This window comes from Ctenopharyngodon idella, chromosome 7, assembly GCF_019924925.1.
Source record: "Ctenopharyngodon idella isolate HZGC_01 chromosome 7, HZGC01, whole genome shotgun sequence".
NCBI classification, from domain to species: domain Eukaryota; kingdom Metazoa; phylum Chordata; class Actinopteri; order Cypriniformes; family Xenocyprididae; genus Ctenopharyngodon; species Ctenopharyngodon idella.
The window spans coordinates 47,639,181-47,656,592 of record NC_067226.1 but is presented as its reverse complement, the minus strand read 5'-3'; the positions used below and the strand labels follow the sequence as shown (position 1 = coordinate 47,656,592).

The 17,412-nt window shown below is 39.7% G+C and overlaps 1 protein-coding gene and 1 long non-coding RNA gene across 8 annotated transcripts in view; one reads left to right on the top strand and one right to left on the bottom strand.

Annotated features, from left to right (window-relative positions):
* LOC127516477 (uncharacterized) overlaps positions 1-13,389 on the bottom strand; it is a 30,799-nt gene extending 17,410 nt beyond the window's left edge. Inside the window, exon 1 of the long non-coding RNA XR_007930996.1 lies at positions 13,243-13,389. This is a non-coding gene — a long non-coding RNA (uncharacterized LOC127516477). The remainder of the gene's footprint in view (positions 1-13,242) is intronic.
* Positions 1-14,135, top strand: part of LOC127516447 (B-cadherin-like) — a 133,631-nt gene extending 119,496 nt beyond the window's left edge. For 6 of the 7 annotated variants that reach the window (XM_051901091.1, XM_051901090.1, XM_051901089.1 and 3 more), the window contains 14 exons: positions 1,711-1,970; positions 3,463-3,603; positions 3,701-3,856; positions 4,212-4,356; positions 4,482-4,654; positions 4,739-4,867; positions 5,805-5,990; positions 6,075-6,319; positions 6,738-6,880; positions 6,957-7,181; positions 7,290-7,508; positions 7,789-7,919; positions 13,389-13,532; positions 13,627-14,135. In XM_051901091.1, coding sequence (XP_051757051.1) covers positions 1,711-1,970; positions 3,463-3,603; positions 3,701-3,856; positions 4,212-4,356; positions 4,482-4,654; positions 4,739-4,867; positions 5,805-5,990; positions 6,075-6,319; positions 6,738-6,880; positions 6,957-7,181; positions 7,290-7,508; positions 7,789-7,919; positions 13,389-13,532; positions 13,627-13,833 — 2,504 coding nt within the window. In that variant the 3' untranslated portion in view covers positions 13,834-14,135. The remainder of the gene's footprint in view (positions 1-1,710; positions 1,971-3,462; positions 3,604-3,700; positions 3,857-4,211; positions 4,357-4,481; positions 4,655-4,738; positions 4,868-5,804; positions 5,991-6,074; positions 6,320-6,737; positions 6,881-6,956; positions 7,182-7,289; positions 7,509-7,788; positions 7,920-13,388; positions 13,533-13,626) is intronic. The other variant, XM_051901074.1, reaches the window with a different exon arrangement.
* Positions 14,136-17,412: the final 3,277 nt, after the last annotated feature.

Sequence of the window (17,412 nt, the reverse complement as noted above, 5' to 3'; positions counted from 1 at the left end):
TTAAAATATGAACCCAATTATTTTTGGCTTTGTCATACCCTGAACTTTATTGGCCACAGTTATTATTAAATGTAAACATTTATATTTTATGCATTGATTCCCCTGCCTAATCAGGTAGTTTCCATGAAAAGCGATGCTGGTTAAAGATGGTTTAATAATTAGGGGTTCAAGCGTTAAAAGTGATTGGGCAGACCAAACCGCAAGTCGTAGAGACTTGAAACTTTGAGGGCTGGTAGTTCTCATACCGCCTACAACGTCACCAAGGCTCGCCCCGATCAGCCTGACGGGGGCGCTACAGTGGTCAAAAGTACGAAATGGCTCATAACTCCTGAACCGTTAGGCTCAAGTGTCTTATATTGTTGGAATCCTTGGCTCAAGGCGGACAAGATGCACGTCTCGGATTCACTCATCACTGTGGCGAAATTTTCGGGTATTTTGTTTTTTTTTTGAAAAACCTACTTTTGTGAACTAGTCCTAGGTTTTAGACCCGATCAGAACTAATCCAGTGCAGAAATGTTCTCTGGAGTGAATATCAATAATTATCGAAAAAAGGTTGAATTTTTGATTCACGGTCGCTAAGGGGCGCCAAAACGTACGATGTGGGCGGAGCCACTTCTACTAAAATGGCTCGAGAAAGAAATTAGATATTTGCACCAAACTCGGTTCCCGTGTGTAGGGGCTCAATCTTTGGTCACGATAAAAAAAAAATGTGTTGATTGCACACTAGGTGGCGCTATAACTTGAAAAAAACATGAAAACAGCTGTAACTATGCAACCGTTAGTCCGATTGACTTGAAATTTGGCATGCAGTGTCTCGGTCCAAGGGGGCATGACATTCTATTAGCACATTGACGTATCTCAAAAAACATGGCTGCCATCGGCCAATGAAGTTTGAGCACCTACTAGACAAGGTTAATGGAGGCCGACCGGAACAAAACTGGGTGGGCATGTTCGACTCATGGTCCTAGAGGTCTGCAAGAATTGTGAAAGAAATCGGCCACTAGTTGGCGCTAATGAGTTTTACGCCTCAGTAATCACATGGTGTTTCACAGATTCACACAATATGCATATCATTTGATAGATCTCCTCATGCTGAACAACTTTGCCTCAAAAACCAATACTGTCAATCAAATCGTTCATTAATTATTCACGAATAGCTGAAAAACCTACTTTTGCGAACTAGTCCTAGGTTTTTCGCCCGATCAGACCAAAACCAGCGCAGGACAATTCTCTGGACTCTCTAGATCAATAATTATCAAAAAAAAGTTGAACTTTACCATTAGGGTCGCTATAACAGGGTCATTTAGAAAATGGGCGTGGCTAAAAATACCCAAAAGCCTAAAAGAAAACTCAGAACTTCACGGAATTAAGGGAGCACATGCAGCATATGACTCTAAAGAAGCATGCCAATTTTTATGGAGATCGGACCATAGGTGGCGCTATAACGGTTAAAAAACTTTTAAAAAAACATGTTTTTAATGGTTTTGGATGAAAATGTGTATAACTTTGGGTGTGGTCAACTTATTTTAGGCTTATTTAGGCTTTTGCGGTAATATAACTCGAGTCTGTACTGCTACAAATGTCAGCATATAAATCTATACTTTATTTTTCCTAAGGAAAAGTTTTAAAGTCATCTTTTTAAACATCACATTGATGTCGTAGCTTGAGTTTGCTTCCCTGTCTAAGTTAATTCTCCTTTCCCTTCCTCAGTAACTTTCAGTAATTGTGATGGAAGAACAAGAACGCTCTTTCAGTCCTCTGACGAGTGGTTTGATGTGGACACGGATGGGACTGTAACGTTGAAGAGACAAGTCACTCTTCATGAAGGTCACAAGGTGTTTTCTGTGCACGCTTGGGACTCCAGTGGCAAGAAGCACACGGTCTCTGTCAGAGTTGAGCGTGTCCACCATCATGTGGACCATCATGAGGACCATCATGTGGACACAGTCATGAACATCTCCTCTCCACAGGTACAAACAAGTTCCTTCAAGAAACTGCTGTCAGTACAGTACAAGCCTGACCTCTATTGGACATTTCAGTTTTTATATGTGCTGCTTTACTATGGTACTTTAAATGGGCATATTCGACTAGCAAATTCTGTACATATTTACAACTAAATACAAAACAGTAACTTTATGAATTACCTTTTATGATTAAAATAGAACAGCATTAAAGTTTAGGTAATCTTAGGTTTGGATTGTAAATATAAGAAGGGAAGGAAAAGATGTGGTAGAAAAAAGTGTACAAGCAATAGGGATAACCGCACACTGGAGAGGATTGTGAAACAAAACCCATTCAAAAATGTGGGGGAGATTCACAAAGAGTGGACTGCAGCTGGAGTCAGTGCTTCAAGAACCACTACGCACAGACGTATGCAAGACATGGGTTTCAGCTGTCGCATTCCTTGTGTCAAGCCACTCTTGAACAACAGACAGCGTCAGAAGCGTCTCGCCTGGGCTAAAGACAAAAAGGACTGGACTGCTGCTGAGTGCTCCAAAGTTATGTTCTCTGATGAAAGTAAATTTTGCATTTCCTTTGGAAATCAGGGTCTCAGAGTCTGGAGGAAGAGAGGAGAGGCACACAATCCACGTTGCTTGAGGTCCAGTGTAAAGTTTCCACAGTCAGTGATGGTTTGGGGTGCTTTGTCATCTGCTTGTGTTGGTCCACTGTGTTTTCTGAGGTCCAAGGTCAACGCAGCCGTATACCAGGAAGTTTTAGAGCACTTCATGCTTCCTGCTGCTGACCAACTTTATGGAGATGCAGATTTCATTATCCAACAGGACTTGGCACCTGCACACAGTGCCAAAGCTACCAGTACCTGGTTTAAGGACCATGGTATCCCTGTTTTTAATTGGCCAGCAAACGCGCCTGACCTTAACCCCATAGAAAATCTATGGGGTATTGTGAAGAGGAAGATGCGATATGCCAGACCCAACAATGCAGAAGAGCTGAAGGCCACTATCAGAGCAACCTGGGCTCTTATAACACCTGAGCAGTGCCACAGACTGATCGACTCCATGCCACGCCGCATTGCTGCAGTAATTCAGGCAAAAGGAGCCCCAACTAAGTATTGAGTGCTGTACATGCTCATACTTTTCATGTTCATACTTTTCAGTTGGCCAAGATTTCTAAAAATCCTTTCTTTGTATTGGTCTTAAGTAATATTCTAATTTTCTGAGATACTGAATTTGGGATTTTCCTAAGTTGTCAGTTATAATCATCAAAATTAAAAGAAATAAACATTTGAAATATATCAGTCTATGTGTAATGAATGAACATAATACACAAGTTTCACTTTTTGAATGGAAGTAGTGAAATAAATCAACTTTTTGATGATATTCTAATTATATGACCAGCACCTGTATATTAATATATTAATCCAAATATTTGATGGCTTGTGTGCTGTATTAAATTGTAAACAAAAATGGTTTTTGCTCATTGCCTTTTACTGACATTTTTTAGATGGAATCTCACTCTGATGATCTGGTTCTGATGTTTCCAAAGTCTTCGACGGGTTCAAAAAGAGCAAAGAGAGCTTGGGTTATTCCTCCATTCAATGTTCTTGAGAATAGCAGAGGTCCTTTCCCACAGTGGCTGGTCCAGGTGAGTGAAAGTCATGAAGGGAATGTTCAAAATGAGATGAATGAGAAAGAGGTTTGTCTGTTATTGACTTTGTTCTCTTATTTCTTTCTGTTTTTAGATAAAGTCGGACTATTCTAATGAAGCTCAGATGCAATACAATATCACAGGTGAAGGAGCAGATCTGGACCCTAAGGGGACTTTCACTATAGAAAGATTATCAGGAAATCTGCGTGTGACTCGACCACTCGACAGAGAAAAAAAAGCTTCATACAGAGTAAGATGATTTTTAGTTTCTCTAACTTTTAAAATCAATATTTCGTTCTTAGTGTATTTCAGTGTTGGATTATCTGCTCATTCTTAATTCTTTGAAAACTGTCATCAGTTAATCAGATAAAAAGGTCAGATGAAATGCATTTACACAGTTTTCTAGTGTTTGCAGAGACCATACATTTTTGGTAATTTGTATATCTACTAAAACTAAAGGCAGTTTTCTTCAACTAAACTTGCATATTGATGTGTCACCTAACAGACATGGACTAAAGAAACAACTCTAATTTATTTGATTGTGTTTTTAAACCACCTCAGATATTTGCTTCTTAACATGCCCGTATTTCTTCTCCTGTCTTTAGCTTATAGCTCATGCTACTGGAGTTGATGTGAATGTAGCAGAAAAGCCAATGGAAATTATTGTAAATGTGCTGGACCAAAATGATAATCATCCTGTTTTTACACAAAATCCATTCAATGGAAATGTTCCTGAAGCTGCTGATAGAGGTAGGTGTATGGTACAGTTTCTCAGTGAAATAGTTTTTAGCATTTTTTTTTTTTTTTTTCTTGCTTTCCAAATTGTCTCTTCAGCTCATACCACCTAATCAGTCTTTATTCTTCTCTCACTGAAGGTCATGAGTTTATGACAGTCACAGCCACTGATGCAGATGATCCAGAGACTGACAATGGTGTGATCAGTTACTCAATTGTCAAGCAAGATCCAGAATTGCCAAAACCAAACATGTTTGAAATCAACTCTGTTACTGGAGGAATTCGTGTGAATTCTTTAGGCTTGGACAGAGAGGTGAGAAATCTGATGAATGGATCTCACAGTGATGAAGAATGATTTCATGTAAACAAACTCACCTGAAAACATCTTCCCTTTCAGAAATGGTCCAAATACACTTTGACAGTTGTGGCTACTGACATGGAAGGAAAGGGTTATCCAACCACTGGCACAGCTGTTATTACTGTGACTGACAGCAATGATAACGCACCTCAGTTTGAGCAAACCTCGGTAATGTATATTGATATATTCAGAAAGTTATAATATACAGGGGTGCACATAACTTTTTTTTGGTCTGGTTCTCAAGGGAGAACCTGGAGATGTTGCTTGGTACTCACACTTTATGCGACACACTTATCCTAAAAGCTGTCCTCATCACTTTCCTCCTGACTGCTCTCCTCACTGTCTTCTTTTCTCTCGAACATGGTAGATGATGATAATGATTTTTTATTTTATTTTATTTTACTAAGATTAATGGCAGACAACAGCAAGAATATTAGGCTGCTGTCACTTTAAGAAGGAAAGCACGGACCTAATAACTGACACACATCCGGTTTCTTTCTCAACTCTTCTCAGAAGCGGTTTCTCAGAAGCGGAAGTCGTCATGGTTGGGTTAACTTTTATAGCGGTGAATGAGACACTTCATTAAATATATTTTTTGTTTCCATTTGCACAAATAGCAAAAGAAAAACTCCACAATTGTGTTTTCACAACTTTCAAAAAGAGGAAAAAATAGAGAGCGATTGATAAGGGCAGTCAGAAGAGAGAAAGATGTCATTTTTACTGTCACTCCAATAGCCGCTGTATTAGAAACATCCTCAAAGCAGCGTTTCGGGATTGTGAGGCTGTGCGCACAGATAACAGCTCGCGAGTTATCTAGTTTGATTAACTGCGATCCGTTGCACACCTAATAATTAAAGAACACACTTATCATCATGATTGCTATCTTACCAGAGATGGAGAAAAATCCTACTCCAGTAAGTAAACGTGTCCCTGTGAACTGGTCCTCAAAGAAGTTGGTACTCAAAAGCGCTTCCCTCCATGTTTTCTGGTACGCATTGTTTATTTTTGCCACGCATGCGTACCTGCGTACCACTTATGTGCACCCCTGATAATATAAGCGTTTTAATTTTAATACTTATACGCACCATACATCTCTTTGTTTTAGCAAACTGTATCTGTTCCAGAGAATAAAGTAGGAGCTGTAGTGGCCAAACTTACAGTTACTGATGAAGATGAAGAGGGATCTCCTGCCTGGTCAACCAAATATCGGATTATTAGCGGTGACAAGGGTGGGTTTTTCAGTGTCAGTACTGGACCCAGCCGGCTAGAGGGCATCATCACCACTGCAAAGGTACTGTGTGTTGCTCATGTGTTTGCACAGGCGATTGGTTGTGATGATTTAACTTCAGTAAAAGACACTTTCTTTTCCATTCAGCCTCTGGACTTTGAGAAGAACAAGCAATACATTCTGTCTGTGATTGTTGAGAACGATGATCAATTCGTCGGTGCTTTGGTCACTTCCACTGCCACAGTCACGGTGAATGTAGAAGATGTGAATGAGCCTCCAGAGTTTAATCCAAAGGAGAAGATTATTTACAAACCTGAAGATTCACCGGTTGATTCTGAATTGGTTACTTATACAGCCACTGATCCAGACATTGGAAACCCACAGAAAATAATGTAAGAAATGTTGCAAGTTTTTTTTGTTTTTTTGTTTTCCTCCCAGACAATCTAATCACCAAAATTGTATTATTCCATTTAAAGATTTTGGCTGATTTCTTTAGAGATTCAGATCTTGTAACTAACAAAAAATTGCATAGATTTGCATGGAAGGACTTCATGAATTCCGTTGTTGTTGTTGTTGTTGTTGTTGTTGCTCACTTGTAACCACTGAGAACTATCTCAGCAACTGTCTAGCCGCTACCTATCAAGGCCGATATCCCTTCCAATATCAAACCTCTTCTACACAGAATTCAAACTACAGCATGCCTGTATATCTTGTGAACTTCAAATTATTATAAACTTCGAGGCAAGACTTAATTACGTTGTTCTTGCTGAACATTTCTAGTTGTAACCTGTATGTTTTGGTTCCTTCCAGGTATAAAATTGTCAGTGATCCTGAAGGTTGGCTGAGTGTAAATCAAGACACTGGACTGATTAAAGTCAGGAAACTTATGGATAGAGAATCTTCCAGTGTCAAAGATGGCAAATACAGAGCTATCATTTTGGCTGTGGATGATGGTAATTTGTTTTTTATTTTTTAAGAGAAGAAATCATGCTAGCATAGCCTTTTTCTAATGTCTGTGCTTGTGTTCAGGTGATGCTCCAGCGACAGGCACTGGAACCCTGATAATTGAGTTGTCGGATGTAAATGACAACGCTCCTGTCATTAATGAAAGGATTATAAAGATTTGCAATCGTGGTTCAACCCCAGTGCTTCTCTCTATAACGGACAAAGATGGACCTCCTTATGCTGGTCCCTTTACTGTTGAGACCCAAGGAGAAACCAGTGAAAATTGGTCCGCCACGATGAATGAAACATGTGAGTAATTACTAATGTTTTAAGGAGAAATTAATCTCATACGTTACATGTTGAAATATCTGGCTGGCTTGGTATACATGTCTAACTATTATAATGTGCCCATTTTAGCAACCGGTGTCGTTCTGAAACCAAAGTCTACATTAAAAGAGGGTGAATACAATGTTGTCCTGAGAGTTTTTGATCACCAGAGACTCTCTCAGGAAAACACCATTCAAGCAACTGTGTGTGACTGTGAAGGAGTTGTTGACCAATGTAACAACGAGAAGATAGCAGGAATACCACTACCTGGAGTTCTTGGAATCTTGGGAGCAATCTTGCTTCTGCTATGTATGTAATTTCTCCCATGCATTTATATATGTGTGTCTGTGTATGTAGTTGGTCTTCCAGATTTTGTATGCCTACAGAAAGTTTAATGTACATACTTTATACTGCAGAAAAGGTGTCACATGCTACTAAGCCATTTCACTCTTTGAATTGAACTCCTGCCATAAGATTAATAGCAATCCAATTTTCCTTGACCTTTTTAGAGTCCCTTTTTGATCTTTCTTAGTTCATTATTTGTACTGCTGAGTTCTTTAGGGTAAATAAGTTGTTCCTTATACTACAGTGCTCGCCCTTCTTCTGCTCTTGTTCCTGAGGAGGAAACGTAGCACCAAAAAAGAACTTCTCCTTCCTGAAGATGATGTAAGGGACAACATCTACTATTATGATGAGGAAGGCGGTGGAGAAGATGATCAGGTTGGTTTTAATTTGAGAAAAATTAAGGGGTTTATCAGTTTTTCATGGCTGAATTCATTGGTATTTCTTGGTTAATTTTAAAACTGAATATTGACAGATAAACTTGCCGTTACTTGGTTTTTGCACAAGCGACATGTCTTTTTACTGTATAAGCATTTGTGAAGCTCTAAAATAATGGGGTGACCTACTTGCCCTCGGAAAGCTCTTATGGGACTTTATTCAAGGTCCAGTGATTCACTCCCTGAGTCGCTGTGGTGCTCGCACTACACAAGGTTCAGGGTCCCTGTGGGTCCTTAAAAGGGCATAGACTTAAATTCAATTGTATCAAATACAAAGTCTTGTACAACTAGTACCAAGATATATAAATGGTACAAGAAACGACTTGATTATTTCAGGAGATATTAAATTGGGAACAGAAAAAGGAATCGTGATATAACTTAATGTAACTGCTTATTAAACTTCAAAAGACTATGATTTAATTGTAAATTTGAGTGCTGCACGTTTCAAAGTAAGTTTTCAGAAGTTCGCCTGCCCTTCCAGTCTTAAGTTAATGGCAAATTAACTTGATTTGCTGAGCCTTGGCTCGAGCTCTGAGCACAACTAAAGGTTCTACGGGGCTTTTCACAGTGCATTTAACCTTGGGTTATCGTTGTTCTAAACACCGCTTTTAACCCTGGGTAAAGGAACATTTCACACTTTAGAAGCAGGGTTAGCGCTGCATTTTACCTGGGGTTATGAAACCCTGCTCTGGAGCAGGGTTAGCACCGCTTTCACGGTGTTAACCCCGCATTGCAGTGCCAAACTTGTACAGTATGAAATGATGTGGTGTTAGAATGTTACAGCCAGACGCTTGGCAAAAGAGATGTGGAGGTGGAGGAATGCTGGAAGAATTGCCACTGGGACGGCACAATGACTACTGCCTATACACTGAGCCCAAACTTTAACCACCTGCCTAATAAGCTGCTGTTCTTCCGTTTGCTGCCAAAACAGTGGACTCCACAAAACTTCTGAAGGTGTCCTGTAGTATCTGGCACCAAGACATTAGCAGCAGATCCTTCAAGTCTTATATGTTGCGAGGTAGAGTCACCGTGGATTGAACTTGTTGGTCCAGCACATGAATGAGGCATTTATATAGCGCTTGACTATGTACTATTGTACACCCAAAGTGCTTTACAATCATATCAGGGGTCTCTTCTCAACCACCAGTGTGCAGCATCCACTTGGATGATGTGACTGCAGCCACAGTACAACGGTGCCGGTGCTCTGACCACATGGCAGCTTTAGGTGGAGGGGAGTGAGCCAATTCAGGGGATGGGGATTATTAGGAGACCATGATTGATAAGGGCCAATGGAGAGAATTTGGCCAGGATTCCCGGTTTACACCCCTACTCTTTGAGAAGTGCCATGGGATTTGCCACATCCCACAGATGCTCAATTAAATTGAGGTCTGGGGAATTTGAAGGCCAGGGCAACACCTTGAACTCTTCATGTTCCTCAAATTATTTCTGAACAATGTGTGCTGTGCATTATCCTGCCGAAGGATGCCTCTTCCACCAAGGAACACCACTGTCTTGGAGGGGTGTACCTGGTCTGCAACAATGTTTAGGTAGGTGGTAGGGATGGAAAAATGAAGCCTCTTGAATCTTCAAAGCTTTTCTCTGATTGTTTCTGGGAAAGAATTGTATTTTAAACAGTGCCATCTTGTGGCATGTCAAATTTACAGCAGCCATAATCCCGAGAGCGCAGCTCCGTCGTTTTATCCATTAAGCACAAATAAAAGCCTGAGAACACTAAGATTTTTGATAATATAGTTCACATATTAAAGGTGCAGCAGGTGTTCTGGGAAAATGCAAACTTTAGCCTGCTAGCATTGAAAGTGTACGTCCCACCCTCCCTGCAAATCGCTGTCCAAAACCACGCCTCCTCAAAACATGAACGCGCACAGTCCAGAAGCGAGACGACCAGAGACAACATTATTGGATTATATAGTGTTATTCACCGGTGAGAAAATTTTACAGTACGGTCAGTGGTGTATAAAGTACTCAAACCATACTTAAAAGTATAGATATCTTACCGGAAAATGACTTTGGTTGAAGTTAAAGTCACTGTTTAGAATATTACTTGAGTAAAAGTTTTAAAGTATGTGATATTTTTTTGTACTGAAGTATTTTTTTGATATTAAACGTACTTAAGTATTGAAAGTAAAAGTACAAGTAAATGTAAAATACTAAAGGAGCAAAAAAATATTAAGAATTGTTCTATACACAGTTTGAGCAGCAAGATTGTGTTCAGTTTTAACTCTTTCTTACATTTTGTTTCTTTGAATTAAAAAAAAAAATGGTTAAATGTTTATTGTAATTTTTAAATATAAAAAATACTAATATATTAATTATACATTGATCGTTCATGTTAATTGATAGTGCATTATAACTAATGTAAGAGACAACTTTAAAATGTAAATGTTGAAATTAACAATGAACAATATTTTTATTAGCCTTATTTAATGTTACAAATGGACTCTTATTGAAAGTGTTACCATTTCATATAAATCCAAACAGTCATGCTTAAAAATTGCCATCTTTACACACAAAAGCATAGCATGGGTCTATTATATGTATACTTTCACACATTATTTGCGTCTATTTTAAAAAACTTGATGATTATCTATTCAAAATGTATTACAGTGGCGATAAAAAAAAAACTGAAATCGAATGCATTTCTGATTTGTTGTTTCTGTCGCTGCATGATGAGGACACAGTTTAAATATGCAGCTTCGCTAGATAACGAATGCATAACAGCGAACAAATGGATATAAACTAATGCAAATGAATGGTAACAATCGTGACATTAAACAGTTGGTGTTTTTGTCACATTGTTTTAACCGCTTGAGGTACTGCTAATGTTAGAATCCTCTCAGCCTCGACGGCAAACATACTACTGTTCCCCACTAATGCAGCATCTAGTCAACAAACTAATTACTTTATAATGATTTGAAAACATGTACTGTAGTGTACACTGTATAACATACCGTTTTGTTGTCCGTTTTAAATCCGTTTTTGAAGTGTCGCACTCTGTGCAGCGCGTAGCCTCACGTCACGTGTCAAAACAAACTCCACGAGGCATCAGTAGTTTTTTAGTCAGTTTTTATTTCGCCTCTAGAGGTCGCTCTTGTACTGTATAATGACAGCGCACTCTTTCTCAGCCGCTCCAGCAACGTCAGCAATGTCAGAATATCAAGTGAAGGGACGATACAAAACTAGCTTTCGTACTAAGGACGGCACGCACAACACACTCAGGGACGCTGAGGGTATTTTAATTGGAGGAAACAAGACGTTTCACTCATTGTTTGCAGCAAGACTCAAATGGTCGAATCATCTGGTGGTGGTGGCCTTACGAATCCATGCACCAAAGGTGTGGATGTTGTAGTTTGCTCGTAACTTTGAAAACATAACAATAGTTTCTGATTAGAAGCTGGGTGCTGCTGTCATTGAGCTAATTTGTAAAGGTACACAAACTGCATAAGCTACATTGTGTTACTATCAAAACACATCAAAATCGAATCATACCATGGACCTACCTGTCCAAAAGAAATACTGCAACCATGGCATCATCTTTCAGACCCTTTGACTCCCACAGTTGTCTCCATCATATAGCTCTTTTATGATCTAGCCTTTTTTTATTATATCCCTTTTTAAGACTGTCTGTCTTTGGTTGATACATTTCCAGCCTTTCAACGGTGGACATATAGGCAAAAAGATTGGTCTGTGGCTACGCAGCCCCATACGCAGCACAGTCCAATGCACTGTGTTGACACCTTCCTCCCATAACATTACATTTTTTGTGGGACTTGTGCCACAGTAGGCCTTCTGTTGGCTCAGACCATTGGGGATAGCCTTCATTGCCCTCGTGCATCAATGAGCCTTGGGTGCCTGACACCCTGTCGCCGGTTTGTCCCTCCTCGGACCAGTTGGTAAATTCTCACCACTGCTGACCGGGAGCAACACACAAGCTTTGCCGTTTCAGAGATGCTCTGAACTAGTCGCCTTGCCATAACATTTTGGCCCATGTCAAATTCAAGGTCTTTATTCTTGCCCATTTCTCCTGCATCCAACACATTGAATATGAGAACTGATTGTTTGCTTACCATCTTATCTACCCAGACATTAATATGTGGCCTTGTTAGGAGATGATCAGTCATATTCACTTCACATGTGACTGGTCATAAAGTTTTGGCTCATCAGTGTAAGCTCATAATGATGACGGGAATGATTAGGCTCCCCCCAAGCCTATGTTTGGAACTTCGATTATGCCAGGAGATTGCCGAATTTTGATTTGTCTCTTTTCTTAAGAAATGGATTAAAGGCTGAAATGTTAGGTTTACTATTTTATGAAACTGTCTTTGGAGAAACCTCACCCTGCCCATATGGTCTTGTTGTTGCGTCACACACACATGCTACAAAATAATGTGGTGATAATGGCAAAGAGGTTCGGCAATGAGCTCTCTGATTCGGCTGTGATCTGGGGGTTTTGTCACAGAGCTTGGAAGTTTGTCTGCAACGGCAAAATCCAACCAAACATCATGTGTGAGGTCGCCTTAAGGTTGACTGAAGTGATGCAGACAATCTATAGCTGTGCATTTAATAGGTTCTGACAAAATGTTAATTGCTCCAGTCTGTTTAGAAAATGTTTAACTTTTTTTTTTTTTTTTTTTTAATCAGGTTGAATAAATGATTCAATGACTCACTCAAAAAACTTAACTTGTTTCATTACTGTATGAATCTGAGTTTTGAATGAATGATTCCATTACATTTAAGTCACTTTTTGCCACCTACTGGTGTAACGATGTAGTTGATAGTTATTGGTAGTGTCAAGTTACTTTAAAAAGGTGATAACTATTTTGATAGCTACCATAGACATCAGTGTTTATATCCGAACTATAAACGTTTATCCTAGTACTTCTGTGATTAATTTGAATGATTGTAAGACAGAAATAATGATACTGTGTGGTTGAAAAGACTTTGTGAATCTACCTATATATGACAACTGCTCTCTCTGGGATCAGAACTCAGATCTGAATGTTCGCTGATCGTACTTGTCAAAGTTTTAATTTACCTAGCGAATCATTGTCATTAAGAATAAGATAATTGGGTGTTTGAATCAAGATCGCAATCTCTTAATGATTAACCGTGCAGCTGTAGTTTGTAGTAGTTGCAATGCTCCACTTGCAGTGACTCTTGTCTAATGAATGGGCATTATAAAAGGAAATAACTTGGTAAACCAGAAGTCAACAGGAACGCTCTTAGTGTGAATGCTTGATGCATACCTGCTGTTGCAATTACGCTGATGTTGATGTGCTGTAAATGCAAGGTGTGTGAATGTGATTACATGCTGACCAACTGTCTGCTGTTATGTAGTAGATGGTTTCCTGTTTGCAGTTCTTTTTAAATATCAAACACCCTTTCTGCACAGGACTATGATCTGAGTGTGTTGCATCGAGGCTTAGACAACAGACCTGAAGTGTTCAGAAACGATGTGGCGCCCACTTTCATGATAGCACCTCAGTATAGACCTCGACCAGCCAACCCTGAGGAGATTGGCACATTCATTGATGATGTAAGTGGTTGTTACTTTGTTAAACATCAATTAAGAGAATTCCTTTTTAAAGCCAGGTTTAAGTATGACAGTAACACAATTCTTTGTACCTTAGAATTTGAATGCTGCAGATAACGACCCCACAGCGCCCCCCTACGACTCCCTCCTGGTGTTTGACTATGAAGGAGGCGGCTCAGATGCCGGTTCGCTCAGCTCCATCAACTCTTCTAGCTCAGGACATGACCAAGACTACGACTTCCTCAATGACTGGGGCCCACGCTTCAAGAAGCTGGCAGACATGTTTGGAGGAGAAGAGGATTAAGACTTTTTGGTTTTTGTTCATTTCACATTGATGGTTTAAAAGTGCAAAATATGAGAATTTTATACTTCACTTTATGGTCTGGTGATTTAATATTATGTTTAAAGTTGGAACAGATAAAAATGAAAAGCACTGATTTTTCAAGAATTTTTTGTATGATATTTGCAGGTCTCTATTTCTGTCCTTTTCCCCTCAGCTGCAAGGTTGTTAATGTATGTTTTTATTTCTTTTATATAGTTATATGCTTGTTGCGGCATTACATTTTTACACTGCATTTGCATATTTTATTAAACAAATTACTTTTACTGTTTTTGTTTCCAAGTGTGTTACAGAGAGAACACTTCACACACAACCATGGTCAAATGAATATTTTTAAAGTCTGCATGAAATGGTTGTGACCAACTTTATCGTATTTGTCACTAATTTCTGGGTGAAACTGTGGTAACACTTTATTTTATGGTATCGTTGTTATACATGATCTCTAGAGCCAAATTACGTGTTTTCTGGAGTGACGAATCACGCTTCTCTGTCTGGCAATCCGATGGACGAGTCTGGGTTTGGCGGTTGCCAGGAGAACGGTACTTGCCTGACTGCATTGTGCCAAGTGTAAAGTTTGGTGGGGATTATTGTGTGGGGTTGTTTTTCAGGGGTTGGGCTTGGCCCCTTAGTTCCAGTGAAAGGAACTCTTAATGCTTCAGCATACCAAGACATTTTGGACAATTTCATGCTTCCAACTTTGTGGGAACAGTTTGGGGATGGCCCCTTCCTGTTCCAACATGACTGCGCACCAGTGCACAAAGCAAGGTCCATAAAGACATGGATGAGCGAGTTTGGTGTGGAGGAACTTGACTGGCCTGCACAGAGTCCTGACCTCAACCTGAACACCTTTGGGATGAATTAGAGCGGAGACTGCGAGCCAGGCCTTCTCGCCAACATCACTGCCTGACCTCACAAATGCGCTTCTTGAAGAATGGTCAAAAATTCCCATAAACACACTCCTAAACCTTGTGGAAAGCCTTCCCAGAAGAGTTGAAGCTGTTATAGCTGCAAAGGGTGGGCCAACTCCATATTAAACCCTACGGATTAAGAATGGGATGTCATTAAAGTTCATGTGCACGTAAAGGCAGGCGTCCCAAAACTTTGCCAATATAGTGTGTGTGTGTGTGTGTATAATATATATATATATATATATATATATAACAGAACATTGCCCAAAGCATCACACTGCCTCCGCTGGCTTGCCTTCTTCCCATAGTGCATCCTGGTGCCATGTGTTTTCCCCAGGTGTGTGACGCACACACACCCGTCCATCCATGTGATGTAAAAGAAAATCTGATTCATCAGACCAGGCCACCTTCTTCCATTGCTCCGTGGTCCAGTTCTGATGCTCACGTGCCCACTGTTGGCTCTTTCGGCGGTGGACAGGGGTCAGCATGGGCACCCTGACTGGTCTGCAGCTATGCAGCTCCATACGCAACAAACTGATGCACTGTGTATTCTAACACCTTTCTATCAGAACCAGCATTAACTTATTGAGCAATTTGAGCTACAGTAGCTCGTCTGTCGGACCACACGGGCCAGCCTTCGCTCCCCACCTTGGCCGCCCGTGACCCTGTCGCCGGTTCACTACTGTTCCTTCCTTGGAGCACTTTTGATAGATACTGACCACTGCAGACCGGGAACACCCCACAAGAGCTGCAGTTTTGGAGATAAAACCCATGACGCCTTGTATCTGAACAAGATGTCCAGGACTCTTACAGAAAATCAGGCCCACAACAATAAAGATCCAGCAGTATATTTAACTGTGGACATGGGGTACTTTTCTATAAATGTGTGCACCAAACACATCTTGAGTGTTTGATGCTAACAAGTACATTTTTAGTTTTATCTGCCCATAGAACCCAGTTAAGTTTGCCGATCCAGTCGTGTCTGAGAGCTGAATATGCTGGAGTTTGTTTCTGGATGAGAGCAGAATCTTTTTCTTGAAACTCTCCCAAACATGTGGTGATGAAGGTGCAGTTTGATATTTTTTTAGGGTTTCTGACCCCAAGGCTTAACTATTTTCTGCAATTCTCCAGCTGTGATCCTTGGAGAGTCTTTGGCCACTCAAACTCTCCTCCTCACCGCGCATTAGGACGATTTAGACACACGTCCTCTTCCAGGCAGATTTGTAACATCTTTAGTTGATTGGAACTTCTTAATTATTGATATCCCTGATGGAATTTTCAATGCTTTAGCTTTTTTCTTATAGCCACTTTTGTATTTTGTGAAGCTCAACAATCTTTTGCTGCATATCAGTAATATATACTTAGGTTTTACTCATTGTGATGAATGATTACGGGAATTTGGCCTTTGTGTTTCCTCATGTTTATACTCCTGTGAAACAGGAAGTCATGGCTGGATAATTTCATGTTCTTAGTCACCCTGGTGTGCTAAAGCTTACCCAATACCAAAATCATGGATCTTTCTGATCTTATTTACAAATGCTTAATCACAGCATGTCAGAAATGAAGATCTACTGCAATAACATTTATTTATAAAGCACATTTAAACACAATATAGATTTATCCAAATTGCTGTACAGAGTACAAAGCATCTACACAATTAAAAAAAATTACGTTCTCAAAAGCTAACGAATAAAAAATACGATTTAACAGGAGATTTTAAAATGTCCAGTGAAAGAGAGACCATTCCAAACCTTGGCCCAGCCACAGAAAAGGCCTGATCACCCTTTGATTTGTAGTTTACAGTTTACAGTTTTTCTTTACAGATATCGCTCAAATACCGATAAAACAGCTCATTTCAAGTATGGGTAGATATATATTTACAAATGCTGTATTTTACGAACGCATGAACATATTGTTACGAAACTCGGTATGGGTCATCGACACGATGCCCCGAAGGAGTCTGAGAAGATTCAGACCAGCACCACCTAGTGGTGAAAAAAAAATATTTACATGCTTATAACTTTGGATGTGGTTGACTTATTTTCACGGGATATTATTTCCAATGATACCGAACTTGCTAGGTTTGTTTCACCTTATGGTTAGTGCAACGTTGTGATTTAGCGTTTAAACAACTTTCGCGAATATCTTCGAAACCGTTTCCTACCACCGTAGGAAAATCGAAAACATAGGTCGTTGATAATAAGCTAATGGCCAAATGTCAAAATTTTGATAGTAAATGACAAAAAGATGCAATCAAAGTCAGTTGTGAGTATTTTTTATGTGTTCATACATATACATGTCTATAACTCTTAAATGAAATGAGATATTTTCACCAAATTTGACACGCTTATGTATAAGGGGAACTCTGAGGACAAAAAAAAAGCGGTGGGACTGCGCCACTCTAACTACAGTATGTTGGTCTGACTGACTTTGCAGCGTCTTTGTCTCAGTTGCTCTCATAGTCCATTATGAGAAACATGACGTGGTGTCAGAAGTAGTGACTCTGCAGTACAATGAGGATGTAAACAGGTGCTGAATGAAGGATTCCTGATGCAAACAAATGAATGGCACATCAGTGAAGTAAGTCTGTGTTTGTTTAGAGAAGGATAAACAGACTAAATGGAACGATTTAAGC